Source organism: Lepisma saccharinum, chromosome 14 (assembly GCF_977018435.1).
Source record: "Lepisma saccharinum chromosome 14, izLepSacc3.1, whole genome shotgun sequence".
NCBI lineage: Eukaryota > Metazoa > Arthropoda > Insecta > Zygentoma > Lepismatidae > Lepisma > Lepisma saccharinum.
Window position 1 is genome coordinate 81,121,680 of NC_139242.1, and position 24,036 is coordinate 81,145,715.

Consider the following 24,036-nt stretch of genomic DNA (forward strand, 5'->3'; position numbering starts at 1 on the left):
TAATTCAATCAATCGAGTAAAATGCTCATCTTGTTTGGAATTGAAATGCACCTTGGCTAAAAGTGCAAGATAAACACAGCTGGCAAAATGTTGCCTGAAAAAAGACCCAATTTTCTTGGAGAAGATTTGAACTCTCGTCCTTTCAGATTCCAACCAGCGTTCTTACCAACTGAGCTACATTTCATCAGAAATTCTATTTCTATGGATTTTGACTTGAATGTTGCCTGAAAAAAGATCAAACTTTCTTGCCAAGTCTGCAGGTCTCCCAACTTCTGTTTCCACCTTTACTTCTACCAGTGATGATACTGCTTGCGACTACAAAAATTTTAGTTTTTCTACTGTGTGGTGAGTATTTCCTTTTTGTTTCTTATACATATATATGTAATGGATGAAAGGAAGGAGGGCCACAATGGCTAAATAACAATTAAAATAGGAAACACTCACAAAACGGAAAAAATCCAAATGTTTGTGACCACCAGCTGCATCTTCAGGTGTAGACACAAAGTGTGTGAACTTAGCAACATAGAGGGAAGTATAGAGTTTTGGTCAATCCTGTGTTTACCTTGTGATGACATGACTGCAAGAGGTGAATTTATCCATGAAACTAATTTCAAATTATGCACTAGTGTTGTGCAATGCAGATAGGAAACCATGCCAGAAACAACATGAAATAGAGTAAGATGCTTTCTTCTTTATTAGCAATTTTTTTTAATGAAACAAAATAAGTTTTTTGTTTTAAACAAGAACCGTAAAAAAACTTGTTTTAAAGAAAATGTTTAAAACAATGCCAAGAAGACTTTTTTTCCAAGAATTATGACTAATAAGGAATTTGTTAATCATCCAAGGATGAACTGTGTACCTCGCATGTAGGCTGTTCGAGAAGATTCAACTAATTCACAGTTATCAGGCCGCAGTGAGTCCACGTGGAGACTACTGTTTTTTAATACATTTTATCGTGAATGCAACTAAATATTGACATTAACAACAATGTGCACATTTTGCAGTTAAGTGAGGAACAAAACGTTTTTCATCCACGTAGTATTAAATTTTAAAAATGAATCTCAACAAATCTGATAATCACTAAGGGCTAAGTGGAAGAACATGGAGCAAAACCATTTCGGAGAGTTGTTGCTGTCAAATTAACCATGTGAAGAATGACATTTGCACATGCACAAAACCAAAATAACACCTATGTCCATGTGGTTCATTCTCAGCAACTACAGTTCTTCACCAAACTGTTGACATCAATCCTACACACTCGCCATTGTTTGTTCCCCATACTGTGCATGCAATATTTTTAAAATTTCAGCTGGCTTTAGGTTCTCCTTCACAAGGAATTTGATCATAACACCTACACACACTACTTGCTGCAGTTTTGCTAATATTACTGCACATGCACCAACTACATCAGTACTCCCTAGTATTATTCAGTTCCAAAGAAACTGACATGAAATGAAATCAACGGAATTCCACAATCAGTGTTATGTAGTATCAAAATTATTTATTTCACAATACAAGCATTGTTTTCACTTGTATTCATACTGTAGCCCTTAAAGCTTTGTAAATGAAAAATTAATCATTTTAACAAATTCCACGAATTCACTTAACAGAACAATTGAAATAATACATCAACTATAAAAAGGAAACGATGACTGTAGAATACACAGAAATGAATTACGAATGTTCACAATTAAAATGAAGGAAAATAAATGTACAACACTTAACACTATATACACAACCTCTTAAAGAAATAATTTACATTTTTACAAGAACCTTTGTTCAGGAAGTAAGTGCAACTTCTCATAATTCTGTATATATTATCTATCATTTCACAAATATATGTACACATCAAATGAATTCCTCAGCTCTCCACTGTCAAACTCTTTGTTCTTCACCCTTGCTTTCATGTAGAGGTCACCACTTCCAACACTTCATCAGGAGTCATCACTTGCCCTGATTCAATTACGTACTGTACAGAATCTGTCTGGTCAAACCCTTCGCTGTGGTCTTCTTCTATCACCATTTCAATGGGTTGTCCATCTTCATTTAACATGATCTGTAAAATTCATTTCAAAACTGTATATTTTTATAAAGACATATGAAGCATATGGAAACACTTGATAAAATCCTAGATTACATATTTATTTTTCCAAACACAAAATAACCCACTGACATTGCAAGTTCATTGACCTCTCTCGGTTAATTGCGACAAATGACTATTAGATGAATGAATGCACTCAACATGTTTAGCCAATAATGTTGTATAATGTACTGTAAGTTGTAACAGTTATGCATATGCAAAATGTTAGTCCCCCTCACAAAAAAGTATTTGGCTGAAATAATGGATGGGTCGATATAAAATTTACCGATCAGATATAAAATTAGAAATGGTCCTTGAAGAACCTGAAGGGTCCATTGACCTCCTTAATAAATGCATGTTCCAAGGTGACTGCAGTGCAAAAGAAATTGCATATTTAGACATTTACTTTTTTCAAAGTAGGGCATAGAGATTATTCATAAAAATTACAACAAAATGGCAGAATTTTGCACTACATTATCAGATATTTATCGATATATCGGATCAGTAAAATAATCCGTAATTTTACCGATACATCGATATGCCTATATCGGCTGATACCAATCGAGTACCTATTAATCGGTCCCGTCCCAAGCTGAAATGAAAATTTTCTATTTTACTTATTGCAAGGGACAGTAACACGAAATGTTAAATAGGATAGATGTTCAAGCAACACTTGGTTCATTAATTTCAAACCCTTTATATTGGAAATATGCTTTGAAAATACTATAAATCATGTAATTTAATTGACTAAATAATTGTAATATACGAGGGCTGATCAACAAAGAGTGGGACTTAATTTTTTTTGCATTTCGTGACATTTTGTAATGCACATATTGGACAAGAGTGGGGTTTCATACATAATACCCAAAGGTCGCAGCACCATCAGATCCTTTGTTTGGCAGCAATGTTCTTTGTTCTAGGCACTGCATGCATTTCGCGTAACACAATGAAGATGAGCAGTATGAAGTAATGAAGTGGACACACGTGAGGTGCTACGTCTCTTTGGTGATGCTTTTCTGGAATCAATTATCACCAGTGGTGAGTTGTGGGTGCACCACTACGACCCAGGAGGAAAAACAAGCCAGCACAGTGTGAAAACTACCAGGGTCTCCAACACTGAAAAAGGCGAAAGTTGTTCCATCTGCAGGTAAGGTGATCACTTTCTTTGATTATAAGGGAATGTTGTACCAGCATACACTTACAGCAGAATACTACACGTCAATGTTGGCAACACTGAAGAAGCACATTGTAAGAAAACGACCACAGACTTCATCATAACAATGCACAACCTCATGTGACAAATCATGTCATGGCATACATATTTGGCAAAATTCAACATCACTTGTATACCACATGCACCTTATATCCCAGACGTAGGCCTTTATGACTTTTTTGTTCCCTGCACTCAAGTCAAAGCTACAGGGTCATCGTTTTGCGGACTCTCAAGCAGCGCTGAAGAAATGTGAGGTAATTTTCAAGGACTTCACAAAGAATGACTTGCATTACGTGTTTGTGAATTGAAAGAAACGTCATAAATGCATTCAAGTTGAAGGACTACTACTTTGAAAAAGATCATGTAACCCTTCCACCAGAGTAAAAAACATCTGTACAAAAATATCAAGCCTCACTCTTTGTTGATCAGCTCTGTTAACTAATAAAATCTAATATCAAATAAAAATACATTTTTCTTCATATTATTCATATTACCATTCATTGTAGAAGATAATTTAAATGCATTTTTGATTTTGTGGTAACAAAATATACTGCTATCGAAATATGAAATAAAATACTGTACTACTTTTCTGCATTTTGCAATCAGATTTTTAATAGTTTCCCAATGAGATATATTAAGACTCTGACTCTAATATATGTGTAGTGAACAGTGCCTTTTACGACTTGTAACTCTCCTTGTAACAATGTAGTTCTTGTTGTACTTTAAAGTGTGTTATTTAATAAAACACTAGTCTTAATATTAATAACAACAACAAGACGGTGGCTCAGTCGGTAATGCGTCTGACTACCATGCTAAAGGTCCCGGGTTCAATCCCCGGCCGGTTCAAATCCGGGAACTTTTCTAACGTTGGAATCGGCCCCGGCACCCACCCAGCGTCGAATAACATGGGTACCTGGGTTACCCCCACACCCCCTATATGCCTTCATGGCATGGTGCTATGCACAGGGGAGCACTTTACTTTTTTACCTAGGGGAAACCCTGCAGGGTAAAGGCGGTCAGGGGCATGGTGCTGATCACATCACCCCCACTCACGACCGGATCAAGAAAGTGTGGGGCGTTACCCCCACATCCCCTCTACGCCTTCATGGCATGGTGCTAAGCACACTTTACCTTTTTTAAGACAGACTGGAACACAGTAAGAAAGTCTGAAGACTGACAGATCTCTTATACTCTATCCCAAGAATCTGTGGAGTAAGGCTGTGCATTAAGGCAGAGTAGGAGAAAGAGATTGGATGGAGCAAAGATAACTGCAGTCACTCTTCCTCCTCCCGCTTTCATTAGTAGAGTCCTGTGGAGTACAGAAAGCAGTGTGTTGCTTTTGTTTGCTCGCTCCAGAGAACCCAGAACAGAATAATAATAATAATAATAATAATAAAAAGAGTATTCCTCAAATATCATTATTTGGCAACAATACTGTTAGTAGATGAGTTTATTGTAATTTTTTTAAAAAAATAAACCTTGTGTTTACAGACTATTTTCTTATTTAAGGCAGAGATTTACAGGAATAATTATTATAAAAGGTGAAATTATGCACACAAAAAATCCCAAATGGTTGGACAACTTCATATGGCTTGAATTTGAATTTAAAATTTTGGGTGCATCAGCACTTAGGCTATTTTGCACCCATCATGTTATATGGGGTTGACAATTGGGTGTACTGTGTGGAAGATCACCACTTACACCCCTTCATATGGACTAACCCCCAACATCTTTTGGCGTGTGTGTATACCATAAATTGTGTACATTGAAGTTTCTTCTCCTGGATGTTTTTGACCCCAGATCCACATGGCAAAGTGGCATCTGTGTGATGTTAAATTGTCCATGGGAGTGTATCGGTTTATCATCAGTAATTTTACCGATCCAACCTACTATAAATAAATTTGGTGTAATATTGTGCCATTATGTTGCAATTTTTATGGATATTAATCTCCATTTGTAACTTGTTTTTTTCATTACAAAAGCTTGGTTCATCTCGTAAGGAGTTCAATGAACTATTTGGAATTTTATATCAGGTCCGTAGAAAATTGGTTATCCGTATCGATAATTTTATATTGGTACTTTATCGGTATCAGCCAAAATTTCATATCGACCCATCCCTACTCTAAGTGCTATAGGTTTAAGACACAAATTCAGCTCTACCATTTGAGAAAGAAAAAGACAAGTTATCTACATGAAGAATTGAAAACAGGCAAACAATAATATTAGTTTTCAAATATTTCAAACTATAAAATTGTATTCATGAAGATATTTTTGTGATTACATACACCCATATCCATTAGTTATTATGGAACTAAAAATGTATTCCCTATAAAAACTTTTACAATATTTTTGAGAATGAACTAATTAATAAATAGGGTATTTCAAAACTCTGTCAGACAAGTACATTTTCTGAATATTGTAGCATTTATTCCTACCATTCAACTGAATGTGATGTCAAAAATCTATGTACATACTTGGTATTTATAATTTCAGTTATTTACCTGTTCTGCATCTCCATACACTATCTCAGGTCCTCCTTCACCAACAACCATTTGATCTCCAGCATCTGTGATCACTATTTGTTTCTGGCCTTCTGTAACCTGTAATAAAATTAAGCCAGTAATGTGTGTGCAAAATCAATTATGGAACTTCAAATTTGAAAACAAAAACATGTAAAACTACACTATTTTGATCAACGAGCAGTCAAAAAGTTACCAGAATTTCCCTCCAAACAGAGGTCTGCTCACAGTTGCAACAGGTTTGAAGAGGCTTCACTGTGCAGTGTTGTTAGTGTTCCATTTCAGATAGACGTGTGTGTTGGTCAGTCAGTGCAATGTTGCAATTTGAACAGTGTGTGAACATCCAAGTTCTTGTGCACATTTGGAAAATCTGCTTCAGAGATGCTATCAGCCCTTCGACAAGTTTACAGTGATACTGCACAAAGAAATCCACTGTTTTCTACTGGTATTCCGTAAGAATGGACAGGAGCATTGAAAGATGGCCAGTACTGTGGGAAGACTTCCACATGCAGAACCAAACAAATGACTGTGATTGAATCTGATCCAAGGATGACCACTGGAGTTGGAGAATGAAATTGGTCTCTCTTGTGAATCCATTTACAAGATTCTGTCGCAGAATTTGAATTTAAGATGGGTCAATGCAAAGTTTGTTCCAAGGCAGCTGGCCATAGATCAGGTCAACAGGCATACTCTCTGGATATAACTCAAGACTTCCTCTTTGCTGTTCCTATTCAGAAAATGGGTTTCAAGCAGACATTTCACAACTATGGAGAACAGCAAATTGAATGTGATGGCTGAACTTTGGAATATTCCAAAAGAAGTTTCACCAGTGCTTCCGACAATGACACAATCGATGCATCAAGTGTGCATGTGTACGTGTGCAGGGGTCCTGCTTTGAAGGTGATTAGATAAATGTTGCCGTTCATCTTACCATTACAATGCTAAAACAATTTCAGGAACTTTTGACTACCATTTGTAAATAGTAGGGATGGGACCGATTAATCGGTACTCTATCGGTATCAGCCGATATAGGCATATCGGTTTATCGATAAAATTACCGATTATTTTACCGATCCGATATATCCATAAATATCTGATAATTTAGTTCAAAATTCTGCCATTTTGTTGTAATTTTTATGGATAAACTCCATGCCCTTCTTTCTAAAAAAGTAAATGTCTAAATATTCAACTTCTTTTGCACTGGAGTCACCACGAAACACACATTTATTAAGGAGATCAATGAACATTTCAGGTTCTTCAAGGACCATTTCTGATTTTATATCGGATCGGTAGAATATCGGTATCTGTAAATTTTATATCGGTATCGGCCAAAATTTCATATCGGCCCATCCCTAGTAAATAGCATATGGCCAAGCTGTCAGGATGATCAAGTTGACTGCAAAACAAATTACACATCTTGAGTGAGTGGTGCTCAGAAAGCCAGCTTCATCCAGCATAAATAACAATACCACCAGGCTACTTCCTGTTTGGATCTTCGAAAGAATATCTCTGTGGAACTCATTTCTGAGATAATGATATGAAATTTGCAGCCATCATGTGATGAAAAACCAATTTGTAAACTTCTACAGAAATATCACACACACCCTAAAGCAGTATTAGGATGAAAAGAAAATGTGACAATGACTGGGTACTACATATTAAGTCTTAAAATACTGAGAAAGTTTCATCCTTTTACATTGACAAAATTTTTTGATAGGGCCAAATAACTATGAATCAGATTCAGAAATATTGTTGCAATACTGACACAATATTTGCATAACTTATTTTCAATTTTGTTCATTCATATCAAAAATGTATTTGAGTTTTGAGTTTTTGTTGAAAGCCCACTTTTATGCATGAATAGGCTAACTGGGACTGCAACTACAGTTTAAAGTGCACCTCCATTCCTAAGTACTACGTGACAATGATGTTACCACTACACCATTGAGAAGGCCAAATAATGTATTTTTTAAAACTAAACAATTTACTCCTAAAGTCACACAAATGTTAGTAAATTTCTAACACACATGACATTTTTGCTCGATACAATATATACAATAAAATAATTATTCACATTTTGGCATACCTGATATCCTGCTGAACGAATAGCATCAACAAGAGCACTCAAGTTGTTCTGGTTTGTCAATGAATCTCCTTGTTGTGATTCATCTATTATCTGGAAGACACAAAAGTACATAATTAATCAACAATATTTTAACTTTTCATTAGATTTTGGCCACCTTCCTTTTGACAGCCGCAAGATGGAGAAGTCTATTTCAAAAGTTGTTTTTAAGATGTTGAAGTATAAATAAATGGGCAACATTTAATAATATTACAAGACACTTAATTTCTAGGCACTAATACACGAACTAAAAAACACCCTGCCTCGCCATGTCACGGTGCTGTCGGACTTTTCTTGCCTTTTATGAAGATAGTCCTGCCAGAGATCATCCTCCCCAGACCCTGATAACACAGCCACCTCAGTGCTTATTATATGGCTGTGCCTTATTCGCAGCTCACAGCCATGTCTCGTGGCCATTTGCTACACGCTACATGTGACCAGCCTCAGAAAGGAGCTCCTACCTCTGGGATACTTTAGTATAACCCTCCTAATTTATCATCCATTCATGTTACAAATAAATAGGTTATTTATCAATAGCATTTCTATATCATACTTTTTATATCATGGAGAATGCTTAACATCTTTATTTGAGTACAAGGTTTTACAATAATAAGGAAACAATACAGATAATTTTACTCCACACTGGCTGCCTTAAATTGCATGGAGCAATCTTTTACTGATAGAAATATCTTCACATACTTTACAGTGATGATTTTCAGAAATAACATCATGTATTTTCTCAACATGATCACATTCATCGATTCAAAATAGTATCAACAAATTTCAGATTCACTTCAAACAGCTTTTTTCCCCCTGATTTAAAATGCTAATAGTATTCCTATTTTATTTTGGTTGCATTTCTTCCTCTATAGGTCAACTGTGACAATGAGAGCAAAAGATGAATTGATGGAATCAAAATCTAACCCCAGAACCAATGAAAATATTGACTCCATTCACAACACTGTGCAGGATTAAAAATTCTCCCTATAAACTTGTTTCAGCATCTCTAACATGTTGGTAAAAAATTTCAGCAATTGGATACAAGATTTCATATATTTTTTTAGATCATCAGCAAGTGCTAGGATTGTACCACTGCAAGTGGCTCAGCTGTGTTGGTACTCATTTTAAAAATGTGGTTTCTTTCCACAATTTATATTAAATACTACAGGGTGTCTACAAGTCAAGAATGTAAAAAAAGTCAAGAAATCAACAGGTAGGTCAAGAAATATGTGATTTGATAAAATTGAATATTTGGAAATCTAAAATTGTATTGAAATGTGGTTAAGATTTTTCCAATTTCTTTCTTAAAAAATATGTTCTTGTATGCAGGAAGTTTTGTAAAAATATTAAAGTAATGTGACCATTCCCCATCAAATATTAAGTCTGAAGCATTAATTTTTCATGCATTATAGATCTCTTGTTCAAATAAAGTTTTCATCTTAACCTGCCCATCATAGAGGATTTTCATTGAATAAAAATACTTCTTAATTTCCAACTTTCCCTAAGCAGAGGGCAATTTGTTAAAAATTAAAAATAGGTGAAGAAAGGAAAAGAAAAAGTAAAGAATTTTGGATTTGTTGTTTTGGTAGATACCCTGCACTAAGAACAACTGTCACTGTACCTAGTATTTACAGTATTAAAAGAATCGTGTTCCATGCTAAAACGAATAATTTACAAACCTGGAAGTGTTGTTGATTATCACCACTAACTATTTCAAAGGTATGGCCTGGCTGCTGGATCATTTCAGCTGCTTCCTCCTGACTAAGAAGCTCATAATTCCCATCTCCCGAAGGCCGTACGAAATGAACACCTGATGAAGATATATCTAACAGTTCTCCTGAGAGTAAAAACACATTATGTTAGACTATTCTTAAAATATGGGATCAATCTTATCATGTTAAGAATACATTATAATACTCTTCTCTTGCACAAGTTTATAAGCTGTATTTAAGTAATTAAAACGTTTATATACGCCATTGTTACATTCTGTTCTTTTTTGGTTATTTTATGTTGCTTTTCTACCTCTTGGGTTTAGGATGTGTTTGAACCTGGCTACTCTGGCTTCATAGTGCATTACACTGACCACTCTGCCAGAGGCCACCAAACTTTTAATTGGTTAAAATGTTAATTACCGTAAAAAAGGTTAATTAAAATAAGAGGTATTTCAGTATTTTATTTCAAGCGGCCTAAACAAATTCTAACATGTACAAATTTTTTTCCCGCAAAATTTTCACTTACAAAGTGACATAATGAACAGTGATAATTCTCACATTCACCATGATATTTTGCTAGCCTCTGTGGCAGGATGTAAGTGATATATACTACATACAAAGTGCGATGCTACAAATTAGCATCCTTATCAGCGAACAGTGGTAAATGTCGGTGATGCATGGATATCTGGGTGCAGCTATCTTCAGGATTAAGAGCTTATCCTTCGGTAGATACAACCAAATATCAATGAAACAATCATCACAGTCAAATGATTCAGTTCTTTTCTATTGAAAATTTTGTAAAGGGATAATTATTACGTCAATTGGGCTGGCGCACTGTTGTTCACTTTTGTTTGTCTTACCCACTCCACAGGTTCCTGGGCGACACTGTCCTGGCGCAGCTCCTATCTTTGAGTCCTCATGGTCCTTGGTTGGAACACTGTTCCACATTACTCTTGGGCATGTTCCTATCAGACACACGTATATGGCACAGTACCATGCACAACAATACTTAGTACATTCGGTCGTTGTCATATTCACATCACACGCATATATACACAGGACTATGGACAATACTTACTACATTCAGTCGTTGTCATATTCACATCACACACATATATACACAGGACTATGCACAACAATGCAACAGAAATCGGAACTGTTCTTCGGCGAGTGCAAAACTAGAACTGATCACTACTAGTGTCGAACTATTTCCACAAAATTTTCGAAGGTTAAGATTTTGCCGAAATTAAATTGACTTTTTGAATTCTATTGGTTGAAATTTGGAGGGAAATGTTACAAGCAGCAAAGGACAGTTTACAGTGATGTCAAACCTCCTATGACTTCAGGCAATATATTCCCATTACACCAAAGCAAAGTATCCAACCATATTATCATATTACTACATGGTGATTATAAAGTCTTCTCCTGATTATGAATATTTATATCTCAACTTCCACGGTAGATAGGCAAATAAAACCTATGGCAATAAGTAGTGCAATACATCAAGTTTTTTTTTTCATTTCTTTGTTTTGTCAGATTCTTATTCTCTTGTGTTTCAGGTAGCATAATTTAGAAGTGCTGCTCTCACAATGACGTCTATGCAGGAGAAAACGCAATGTGTTTTGTGGTTCCATGAAACACTGTCACCTGTTAACATTACAGCGAAAGTTCAGAGAGTCTATGGTCGAAAGTGAATGTTTGGAGTGGCTTAATGCACAACAAAATTATTGGACAGTTCTTTTTCATTGAGCCTACCATTATGTCAACAGTTTACCTGGACATGTTGAAACTTTACGTTGCGCCTCAGTTACAGGAATTTCAACCATGGGTAGTGTTTCAACAAGATGGTGCACCACCACACTGGGAGTTCGCCAGTTCTTGCATGACACCTTTCCAGACAGATGGATCGGTAGAGACGTGTTCGCCGGACATAACCCCTCTTGACTTTTTTTTATGAGGTTACGTTAAGGAGACAGTGTTTCGTTCACCAGTTCCTGATATGCAAACTCTTCAGACACAAATACGGGATGATATAGAAGACGGTGACAGAAGAGATGTTGGCAAAGACATGGAGAGAAATTGAGCATAGCCTAGACGTTCTAAGGGCAACAAAACATTATGAGTTAAGCTACCATTTCCAACAAACCGCATAACTGTATCTAGCATAGATCTTTAGCAATAAAAGTTTGCAATCAGGGAAAGACTTTATTGCTCACCCTGTATATTTCTAGTGCCAACTCTTTGGAGTTTGTAACCAGTACAGAAGGATGCAGACCAGATGATCGGCACTTATAAAAGGGGTTATTGTGGAGAAGTGAGTATTACGACTTGTGTCACCAGAATGGCTGGAGAAAGACACATAGTTGACAATAGCAGTGGCTGCCTCTGGGCCTTTAGTGGAAAGATTAATAGAAAAGAGAGCTAGGGTTAGCAGATAGTGGACAGATTTAAAATATTTGCAAGAAATTTGAGTATAAAGACATAGGGATTTCAGAAGTAAAGATGGCTGCTAGACTCGGGGCAAACCCGTTATGGGCCATGTGTGGCAAATTAGGGTTTGCAAGGGGGAATCTTACAGCAATACAGGCAAGAAGTTGCTGCGAAATCGGAGAAATGCTGGAAAGATCTAGAAATAAGAAGAAATGATATAATTCTTGAATGATATTAGAAAATAATTACAAATGAAGTATAGATTGAACAGTGATATAAAAGAACTGTTCCAAAAGCCAGAGATTGCAGATTCAAACACAAGGATGTATCACTGTGTTCATCCTCATCACAATTAACCCAAGAGGTAGAAAAGCAACATAAAATAATCAAAATAGAACAGAAAATAACTATGGCATGTATAAAAAAAAATTATAATGACATAGAATACTCATACAGTGGCATATCCTTAAAGGAGAGAGATTGCAAGGAATGCCACCTTTGAAGATGAAAAGATATTCAAATATCTCCATGATAAATATAACCTGCACAAAATTGACATTCTCATAGGAAATTTTACACTCTACAATTTTGGTCTCTACATTTTTTGTCAGATGCATAGCAAGTAAGTGAAGTGATTTTTAACCTCATTTTCGAAGTGCAGTGGCCATTTTCAAAATGGTGCACATTAGGACCGAGCCGATACAGATGCCAACGAAGGGGTATTAAATTGTATTCACTGGCTGATACTTTTCTGGCATTTTGGTCTTTCACAGAGTACACAAAAATGCCACACAACACTTTTGAAGTCTAATTATCCTGGAAATTATGCAAAATTCAAAGTTTTCAATTTATTTTGCACCAAAATTGTGTGAAAAACAATATTTTATTAGTTAACCGGCATTTTAATATTCTGATGTAATCTGTAAACATTTTCCAGCCACTAATATTAATCAATATTTTCAACAACTTTCATTGTTACAATGTTCAACCATCGGTATTGATATCGCCGATTCAAAATTGTATCAAGTTAGCCCTATTGCACATTTCCAGATACCATTAAAAGTAAGTCTCACAGGTAAAGTTAGTAATGTGCTTAAGTGTCTTTATTATACTGCCACGTCTTTTATTCCCCAAACATGAAAGTACAACGTTACTTTTTCATCTAATGAGGTAAGAAAAAACTAATTCAGCCTAGAAATTTAAAAAAAAAAAACTATTTCAATTAGGTTTTAGCGGCACTGATACTAGTACTCTTGGAACTTTGAAAGCCTTGTTTCATCTCCTACAGTGTTACAAAAAAGTACAGATATGTTAGAGATATCAATAAGCCATTAACTTTTTTTACGGTAATGAACATTTTAACCAAATAAAAACTAAAGAAGAGTGTGTCATACTGTAACAATTTGGATATTGTAGATGGAAACACTGTCACTATAAGCTGTAAATGGGAAAGTTTATCAGCCAAGCTATGCTGTCAGCACTCAGCATTATTCTACAAGGTGACTTCTGCAATCCTTACCTTGCGGACTCTGTTCCTGTGACTGAACCATGTTAACAGCAGCTGCCAGCAAACTCACAGGGTTGAGATCTTGTAGCTCCTCTTGTGGGATCATGGTTCCATCCTCCCTTACGTACTGGATGTGAGATTCTGCAAATTTCATAAAGATGCTTTCAACATTCAGCAGCACTACAATGGTTAGACTTGAACAAAAATTTACTATTCTACTGAACTGTCATCACTGTTGGAACATTAAATTAGTGCATTGAAAAAATGCACATGCCAATCTACTTTACTCTCCAATATTCTTATTCATTTGTACAAAATACTATTGTTCAAAAAAAGTTAACAAAAGTATATTATTATTGCACAATACTTGCATTTCCTATCCCAACCAGGTGTAGATTGTAAAGAATATCCAACAGCTTCACAAATTCCTAACCCTCATCCCCTTTTAATTTTATATGTTGATTTTCAAGACATTTAAATGTATGCGAGAGATGTTCATATTCATGAAGTATTATTTTTATTTTTGCATTTTTGTTGCATGCTTGATTCAAGAATTTGCAGTGTCGGGAAGCCTTTGGTCCTTAAGCTATCGGATCGGTACACATTCCGCACATAGTAGTTCCGTGGAAGACTGCTAGAGGGCCAGAAAACCAAGATGGCACAGCCCGTGGAGCCAGTTGAAGTTCAAGGTGTGATTCACTTTTTGTTTTTGAAATGAAAAGTTACAAATTTTTCACTGTGGGTGAGTGAAGGGTGCACCATTATAACCCAGAGATGGAGACAAAGCAAACAGTAAAATAATTCCAGGTCAACAACTTCCAAAACAGCCAAGGTCGTGACATCCCAAGGGAAAGTGATGCTGACTGTCTTTTGGAACTGCCACGGTGTGATCCTGCAAGATTATGCCTGCTACGGGCAGTACTACCGGGAACATCTTACCAAGTTGCAGGATGCAATCAAGAAGGAACATCTCGGAATGATGACAAAAGAGTGTGGCTTCTCCACAGATATTAAAAAATATTTTGAACAACTTTTAATTGTTAGACTTTTCAAGCATCTGTATCTGTGAAAATATGTATGAGCATCACTAGATCCACATATTTATGGTGAATAAAAGATTGAGACATCGGTACGAGAGTCACTATTTATATTTTGAGCCTAACAATGAAAAAAACAGGAATTTGGCATTGAAAACTGCTTTATTGTTTTCCGAAGTATTCTCCTTTATGGTCAATACACTTTTGCATTCGTTCGAACCATTTGTCAAAGCAGTTTTTCCAATCCTCTTGAGAAAACTTCCATAATATGGTTTCTGAACGCATCAACAGCGTTTTCCGTCGACGAACATCGTTGTCCACGCAATTTATTCTTGACATTCGGGAACAAGAAGAAGTCATTGGGTGCCAAATCAGGACTGTGCGGCGGATGACCCATCAATTCGATTTTTTGACTGTTCATAAAGTCGGTTGTTAGACGAGATGTGTGACAGCTGGCATTGTCTTGATGAAGAATGATCCGACGGCGTTTGTTTGTTTTCCGTATTTGAGTGAAGACCTCTGGCAAACAAATTGTTGTGTACTATTCAGAGTTGACCGTTCTACGTTCCTCTAAAGGCACAGTTGCCACATGACCAGTTTTCCCGAAAAAACAGGCGACCATTTGTTTCGATGTGCTTCGAGCGCGAACAACTTTTGTTGGATTGGGTTCATCTTGAAACACCAATACAGTCGACTGCTGTTTACGTTCCGGCTCATATGCATATATCCATGATTCATCACCTGTTACAATCTTATATACGTCTTTTGAAGCATCACGATTGTATTTATTGAGCATTTGTTTGCACCAATTGACGCGAGCGTCTTTTTGAGTTTTTGTCAAATTGTGTGGGATCCAACGAGAACATACCTTTCTCACAGCTAAATTATCATGTAATATTTTATATATGCTGGTGGAACTAATGCCTATGGTTGCCTCAATCTCACAGTATGTCACATGACGATCTTGCAGTATTAGGTTTTGCACAGCATCAATGTTTTCTTGAACACCAACTGATTTTGGACGACCTTCGCGAATCTCATCGGTGAGCGAATGTCGGCCACAATTAAATTCGTTATACCAGCGTTTCACAGTGGCAAAGCATGGGGCTTCATCGCCAAATGTGGAAGTAAGTTGATCGATGCACTCTTGTCTTGATAATCCACGTCGAAAATCGTAAAAACTCATCGCACGAAAATGTTCACGAGTTAATTCCATTTTATTGTTGTCGCGCAATCTCCAAGGCAACATAAACAATACAAATGAAGCTATTGACAAAACATTTGAAGTATGTTATGGTCAATAATGCCAGACGATTCCGTGCAAACGTCAAATTGTGTCTAACTTCAATCAGTGTTGCCAAGGCTCAAAATATAAATAGTGACCCTCGTACAAGAACTGGGTATATTTTGGTATCAGAAGCCGTATATAAAATGGCATATCAGTGTTAAATGGTGAATAAAACCCTAAATTTGATTTAAAAACTACACTTATTACACAAAATTAACATTTAATTTTTAATAGCACATTTATAAACATTTTTGCTTCCTCAAATATTTACAGCAGAATTAATCAATTTTCTGTGATTTGCATAACTCTCAGGATAATTCAGACCTTGGGAGGTGTCGTGTCTGTAAATAAACCCTAAATTTGTCGCATTTTGGACTTCATTTCGTGACAAAATATAGTAGACAAATGCACCTCACACCTTTCAAAAACATGAATAATTAACACTACAATGCGTTATTTCACATTTCGTGTTTTCGTCAAAAACTAAATATGCATGCCCCTAAGCATCAGTATGGTCCCACATCACTACGTGGGTTGCTCTGAAAGTAATGCCCCACAAATTTTTTCTCGGAAACTATTTATTCAAAATTTATGAAAATCACTCACAGTATAACTGAATGTTTCCTTCGCACATTTTATTTTTCTACATAATCTCCATCAACATCTATAACCTTACGCCAGACCGAAACAAGGGAACAAATTCCTTCCCTGTATCATCTTGTGTCCTGTTCACGTAGCCATGTTCTTGCTGCACGAATCGCGCTCATGTCATGTTCAAACCTTGTCCCATGCAAGGCATCCTTCAGTAGTCCACACAGATGAAAATCTGACGGCATCAGATGAGGACTCTAGGGGGGATGGGGGAGCACAGTCCAAAGAAATTTGATTATTGCCTCCAGGGTTCAGAGGCAAACCTAAGCGTCAATCATTGCCTTTGAACTACCATTACTGACGGAAAGCTGTACTGCCAATTGCCAACTTGTTATATATCATTGGCAACATGTCTGTGCTGGTGGCTGTGGCAGGATGCCCAGACTGCGGCCAATCATGCAGCGCATTTCCACTTTCTGAAGCCTTAACTCTCTGTATCCAGCCCCCGGCAGTGATCCTATCAACCGCAGAACTTCCATTCACAGCACACGATTGTTTGTGAATGTTTCCCACATTTTCTTTCTCCGCCATGAAGATTTCAATTACAGCTCTTTGTTTGTAACGTGTGTTACTCACAGATGCCAATATCATGGACCACTATTCCGGCCAGGGTGGATAAAAATCATGATTTTTATTTTAAAAAATACATTTTGATGATTTTTTTGTATAAATCTGATTATTTTTATTTAAATCGATTTTTTTATATATATATATAAAAAAAAAAGCACGCTTAAAATTGCTTCTATGGTTTTTGGCACCATGCATATAGATATATACAAAAGATGGACAAAAATATGGAAACGCCTGGTATAAAACAGGTAGCCATTTCAAGCACGATTTGCATCTGAATGGTAGGTGGCGCTGTGGTTACTGGCACTTCCTGCGAGTTATACACCCTGGCCAAAAAAAGTGGACAATGGAGCTGTGGAAGACTGTAATCTGGTCGGATGAGTCATCCTTTACATTGTTTCCAACTGTTGGCTGAGTGTACGTGTGGAGAACGTCAGCACAAGCGTACGATACAGACTGTCTGTTACCAAGAGTGAAGAATGGCGGTGGTTCAGTGATGATTTGGGCAGCCATCTCCTGGTATTCTGCCGGACCCATCATCACCCTGCATGGACATGTCACTGCCAGGGACTACGTAACCATTTTGAGTGACCAGCTGAATCCCATGGTGCAAACTTTGTTCCCAGATGGTGACAAGACCCTGTTCATACAGCTCCCATCGTCCAGGACTGGTTCGATGAGCACGAAGATGAAGTGTCACATCTGCCATGGTCTCCACAATCGCCAGACCTCAATATTATTGAGCCCCTGTGGTCGGTTTTGGAGACCAAGGTGCGAGCCCACCACCATCGTCTCTACAACTTGCAGCTGCTTTGGAGGAAGAATGGTACAACATCCCTTTGACAACCATATGCAACCTGTATTTGTCCAGTCCACGTCGACTGCAGGCCGTTCTGTGTGTCAAAGGTGGTCCTACTCAATATTAATAAAGGTAATGTGCATTTCTGCAGGTGTTTCCATATTTTTGTCCATCCCTTGTATGTTAGAAAGGTTTTTTTCTAGTAAACAGCCCTGTAAAATATTTGAATAGTTTGATTAAAGTAAATAAGAAAATTATTTGTAAATGTAATTTCTCTGTTTCTGATACTGCACATATGAACCTACCATGGAAATGTTTGTTGAGTTTGTTAAATTGTAACTTAAAATATACGAGGGAAAGTCCGGAAATAAGTTCCCCCCAGTATTGCCAGGGAAATCGTACAGCAATGGGGGAAACCAGGCCGTTTTGGAACACAACACACACCCATGCACCAGTGGGTGAAGTATGACTGTATCCAACAGATGGTGTGAGCGTAGTGCTTGCAACTGAGGGGAGGTGCTTCTTAGTCGTGGCCCAGCAGATATGGAGAGAAGGTGCATGTTGAATTCGTGGTCAAAGGAGGAAGTGAGAGCGGTTGTCCGGTATGAATGGGCACATGGAGTATCGGGAGCAGAAATTCATAACTGCCTAGTGGAAGTGTATAGGCCAGAAGTGATGTCGAAACAAATGAAGGCCGCCATCAATGGAGTGGAAACATCCATCATCTCCTGTCCGGAAGAAGTTCAAGTCAACTTCCTCGGCAGGTAAGGTGCTTCTCACAGTTTTTTGGGATGCCCATGGTGTTTTGTTGCTGGACTTTTAGGAACAAGGAACCATCAACACTGCACGTTACTGTCACACCCTGTCCAAATTGAAACAGGCTATTCGGCGTAGGCGACCTGGCCTTCTCACATCTGGCATGCTGTTGTTGGATGATAATGTGAAACCGAACTCTGAGAGGGCTACCCAACACCATCTTGCAACCCTTGGGTGGGAGCACCTTACCCATCTGCCGTACAGTCCCGATCTTGCACCGAGTGACTTCCAGTGACTAATCGGGACTAGACCAAGTGATATCCAAACCGCTACGTGCCTCCACCGGGTATCGAACCTGGGACCCCTTGATTACAAGGCAACGATGCCTTAGAGCCTAATAAACACCATTAAATGATTGCGAGATTAATGTACTTTCACCAAAAGTGATTGTGATATCTACAAAATCCTTATTTACGTTATTCTATAAATTATTTATTTAAAGTAATTTAAATCAATCCACCTTGATTGCGGTGCTCTCTGTCGGACAACCTTGTACTTACACACATCAGTGTTGCTACCCTTCCATTTTCACACTGATCTCTTCACTCTGGCATGAGAAAATAATTGTGCGGCATTACTTTCTGAGCAACCCACGTAGTTTCACCTCTCGCCAAGGAAGATACAATAGAATGTAGAGTTTTAGTTTTTCAAGTTACATGATGGAAAAACTTAAAATGCAGGGATATAAAGTCAAGTTTCACTATATAATGAAAGGTTTAACTAAATGTTTGCCATACCTTTGCCATCATCAGCCAAGGGGTCTGCAGCAGGTTCTTGTTTCAGGTTTTGTGGAGACACTTTGTTTGATGAACTGCTCTCCGGCACTTCACTCTCTGCTTCCGGTTCCTGCTCGGGGCCAGGGGGCTCCACCTGGATTGTCAACTGGCCATCTTCACCAACCTTCTGGATAACGGTTGCTACAACAGGAACCTGCACACAAAAATAGAAATAATGCATGAATATGACATTAACACATGTGTACAAGTGTAACACAAATATTGTGTCTTATGGCTGAAATACCTAATGAAAGGGTTAATATTGAAACAGTCTGTGAGGAGTAAAATTGTGCATCAAAATACAGGAACTGCATTTCTTTCTTCCAAGGAATACTGCACCTATCACTGCATTAGAAAAATAATGCAGTGCTTCTGGAAGTAGTTCATATTCCTGATGCTGCAAATGTGCACAAGATTTTATTAATTTCTTAAAATAGAACCGAATACCTAAATCTCTCTGAAACTTTTTATTAACTGATGTGAAGTTGATATTTTATGTCTTTGAGGCATACAATGCCCAATATACAGTGGAACCTCAATTTTTACATGGGACAAAGCCCAAAAACTTAAAATGTGGAAAAATTTAAAACTGAGGAAAATTTTAAATATTTTGCTATGTTCGGATTATCAAGATTGAATGTATAATGCGGGAAAACTTTTACTTACTTGTGTTGCCAACTTAGTAGATGTAAATGAGCCGACACAAGATGTAAAAAAAAATTCTCACAGTTTTAAATGCATCCACAACATATTTGTGTTGTCAGTGGAAGAGAGATCACGACAAAATGATTCCCATCATTGGCATATTTCTGTAGAGTTTTGAAAAATATATATTAACCATGTAAGACTTGAAGCTTTCCTGGCAACAAATGATTAATAGATTCCCTCGGGTTATTGACCAGGTGAGTCGTGGAAAATATTCCAAGCTTTCGAGAGCTAACGTCACTCTCATCTTCAGGGTTGAAGTGAAGCATCATTTTAAAGTGTGTACTTTCGTATTGCGATTATATACAAAAGAAGATGCATCTCCTGTTCTGAACAACTATGGCAAATCTTTCTCCTCTGATTTCATGCCACATGCTGCCTCTCCTTGCCATCTCTGTAACACCGCACTTGTCTTTCTAGCAACTCGAGACCAACCGCCTCCATGCATGCCTAAAAAAAAAGGTAAAGTGTTCCCCTGTGCATAGCACCATGCCATGAAGGCGTATAAGGGGTGTGGGGGTAACGCCCCACCCGCCTATCTTATTTATGTTTCTTGTGACAACAAGAATGTCTACTTCTATGACATTATTGTAGATTGATTATGTATTTTATGAACTGCATTTTATGAAAATTGATACATATACAGCGGAACCCTGCTTTTACGTTTTTCAGGGACCTGTAAAAAAAAAATGTAAAAAGCGGGAAAGCATAAGGGAGCGGTGAAACTCGAGTGTCAGTAAGAAATGACTTCACAATCAACTTTTAGAGGGTATATTGTGTCAAAAATAACTCAACAACGGTAAAGAACTATGGTTATGAATTTCTAAGGGGGAAAAAGCAAGACCTGCTATGAAAATCAGTGGTGGATTAACGTGACCCACTTTCGAGGGTAGGGACAGTAGGTGACTGCTTCCTATTAGGATCAATTTATGCTTCCGATCGTCTGGGATCTTCATTTACTCTGTAAACTGGTAATTGTTTGCTAGTTTTAGAGGTATCGGTAATTGAAGGTGGGGGGGGGGGGGGGATCATTTATAGTTGGACGTCAAGTATCTTTATGTACAGTAATCGAAGTGTTCTGGATTCAGTTCACAGTGGAGACATGTAGAATATTTTAGATCTCACTTAAGTTGCAAATGTGTCCAACCCAACTGCATAAGTGAACTGAAAACAAGCTTTGTCAAACTTACACATTTAGAAGCGAATGGTGATTGGAGTCCTGTTGTTAATTTTCCACTTGGAGGGGCAAGGGCGAACTTTAGTTTTGTCCAAATTCTAAGGAAAGCACCATTTAGCAAGAATAGGTTTGGCAACATTGTGCTTGTTGTCTGATTCTGAGGTAGAAGATTCGGCCCATTGTATCTTTACGGGGAATGTAAGAAGTGCCTTTTTCCCATCCTGTCAGTCAAGAAAGGTGGGACAAATGCAAGTTGTGTCCCACCTCCTCTCCCCCCCCCCCTTCACTGAACCATGCCTCTTCGCTCCCTCCTCTCGCATGAAAACCTAACCAGGGTGGCTACAAACAAGCAGAAATAAAATTCCCTGACTTTTCCAGGTTTTCCAGGACAAAATTTACATTTTTCCCTGACAATTACAAAGTAAACTAAATTGATGTTTTTGCAAATAGAAAAAATAAACTCACACAGATCCACGTATGGTTTTGTTAAGTACCAATATGAAATTCTATGAAATTGACTTAATTTCTCTGCACTTTTCCATGAAGGTGTATAATAGGGGTGTGGAGTTAGGACCCCATACTTTCTTGATCACGGCTGAAGGTAGGGGTAATGTGATCAGCACCATGCTCCTGGCTACCTTTATCCCTCAAAGTTTCCTCAAGGTACCAGCTAATGATGCTGGGTGGGCGCCGGAGCAGTTTGAATAGGTGGAAAACATCCCGGTTCTCCCCTGCAGGGGATCGACCCCGGGTCTCTCGCATAGTAGTCAGACGCCCTAATGACTGAGTTCCATTATTACTCGCTCGACAAATGCCGATAGTGCGCACTTAGCTTGGTAATTCAAAACATACTCGTGCGACAAATACGAAGATGTGGCTCTCATGTGACGGTAGATACGCACTCGATCTCCTGTTAGAACCCTGCCACTTTGCTCTGTGATGCAAATGGTTTTGATAGAAGTTGAAAATACATGATTTAATGTGGCTGTCGTAATTATTCCACGTACGTATAACTCTATACTTTACTCTTGAGTAAAATGTTGGAAAACTTGCATGTTCTATGTACACAAACATGGCTTAGAAAAGACAAGAATGTTGGATTTCATGGAATTTTTCGTTGTTTTAGGACATTTCTTTAAAAAAAAAATCGCTAAAAACGCCAACAGTTAGCATTTTATGTCAAATTCTCATTATTTCGATATTTCGAACTGTCGAAAAATGTGTCCAGACATCACTGCACATTCCTAAACATAACTTCGCAGCAATTACCATTATTCACGGTTTTGTCGTTCGCGACACTAATTGGAAATTACTTTCTGGCCACCCTCGTATAAATCAATAGATGGAAAGTGAAAATTTAGCAGAGCTGGCAGAGAAAAGTATATCCTTGAAGAAAGTTATTTGCTTTTATGATTGAATGATTTGAGTAAATATTATATTAAAATATTTACGTATTTATTATTAGTATTTTATTTCATAATATTGGACATTAACCTTACTGAGTGAGAGATTAATGACCATCTCTCATGTGTTTAAACAGACAAGACAGAGAGTGGCGTTAATTTCATTGCAATACTAGTGTTGCAGTAAATTTGAGATTGGGAGCATGCACTTGCCAATTTTTATAACGTTCATCAATGCAGTTTATGTTTCACTTTTTCGTGATAGTATTCAACATATATAATATCCCATTTTGTTGGATTCTTCTTGATATCTACGAATAGTGCAATGTCATTGTAAACGTATGTTAACTTGTGCAAAACCAGTAATACGTCAGGATGATGAAAGAAAACCTTCGTAAGCACTGCTACATTAAATAAGGTGAAGTGAACCAGAAGAGTAACAAAATTCGAGGAGTATATTTGCAGTCTAAATCTCTTCTTGTTTATGCATGTGATTTTTGTTGGATGTTGCAGTCCATGCAATCTGTCGCATGTTGTAGTGAGATACTTTGATGGGTGGCTATTCGACAAAAATCGTATGTATCAATGGAACCTATTTGTTTCCATGTTCCTATAGTTTGCCCAACAAAATGCGTTACTACGACGTCCGACAACTATCGGACGGCACCACCCACTCTTACCCCCTCCATCTGTTGACGAGTCCCCTTACTACTCCCATACGGAGAAGACAAAATGATAATTCAATGCATTTTCCACACGTAATATTTAAAGGTTAACGTAATATTTAGAGGCTTAACCTTTACTCCCCCGATGATACCATATGGTATCATCAGAGTAAGGTCGTACTGGCCCGATGATACCATATGGTATCATGGTGCTGATTACGAAATGAATGTGCTTTTTGGACCTTAATACTCTTATGTTTGGGTGGAAACTCTGACTCAGGTCTGGAGCAAGCCTGGGAAATTCATATTGATGACCAACTTCCCCCCTCCGCAACATATCCATGCCACATTTCCGAACAGAGTTTCACATTTTGGCTCATTATTCAACTTGTATGGCACCCAGGAACATGAAACATGTTTCAATCTCTTTGGAAACGTCCATTCTTTGAAGAGAATACTAAGGTTTACGCCCTCTCCCCAAAATAGCGGGAGAAGAGGGGGCAAACTCCATCTTTTTGTTTTTCTTTCATTGAAATTCGGATGTCGCGCCCCCAAACCCCCCTTCC

General features: G+C 37.6%; 1 protein-coding gene across 7 annotated transcripts in view; it reads right to left on the minus strand.

Annotated features, from left to right (window-relative positions):
• Positions 1-1,797: 1,797 nt before the first annotated feature.
• Positions 1,798-24,036, minus strand: part of LOC145999076 (uncharacterized) — an 85,979-nt gene continuing 63,740 nt past the window's right edge. For 6 of the 7 annotated variants that reach the window (XM_083136048.1, XM_083136050.1, XM_083136046.1 and 3 more), the window contains 6 exons: positions 19,482-19,674; positions 13,596-13,724; positions 9,614-9,771; positions 7,899-7,988; positions 5,795-5,893; positions 1,798-2,056 (listed from right to left, as the gene is read on the minus strand). In XM_083136048.1, the coding sequence (XP_082992174.1) occupies positions 1,904-2,056; positions 5,795-5,893; positions 7,899-7,988; positions 9,614-9,771; positions 13,596-13,724; positions 19,482-19,674 (822 nt within the window). In that variant the 3' untranslated portion in view covers positions 1,798-1,903. The remainder of the gene's footprint in view (positions 2,057-5,794; positions 5,894-7,898; positions 7,989-9,613; positions 9,772-13,595; positions 13,725-19,481; positions 19,675-24,036) is intronic. The other variant, XM_083136047.1, reaches the window with a different exon arrangement.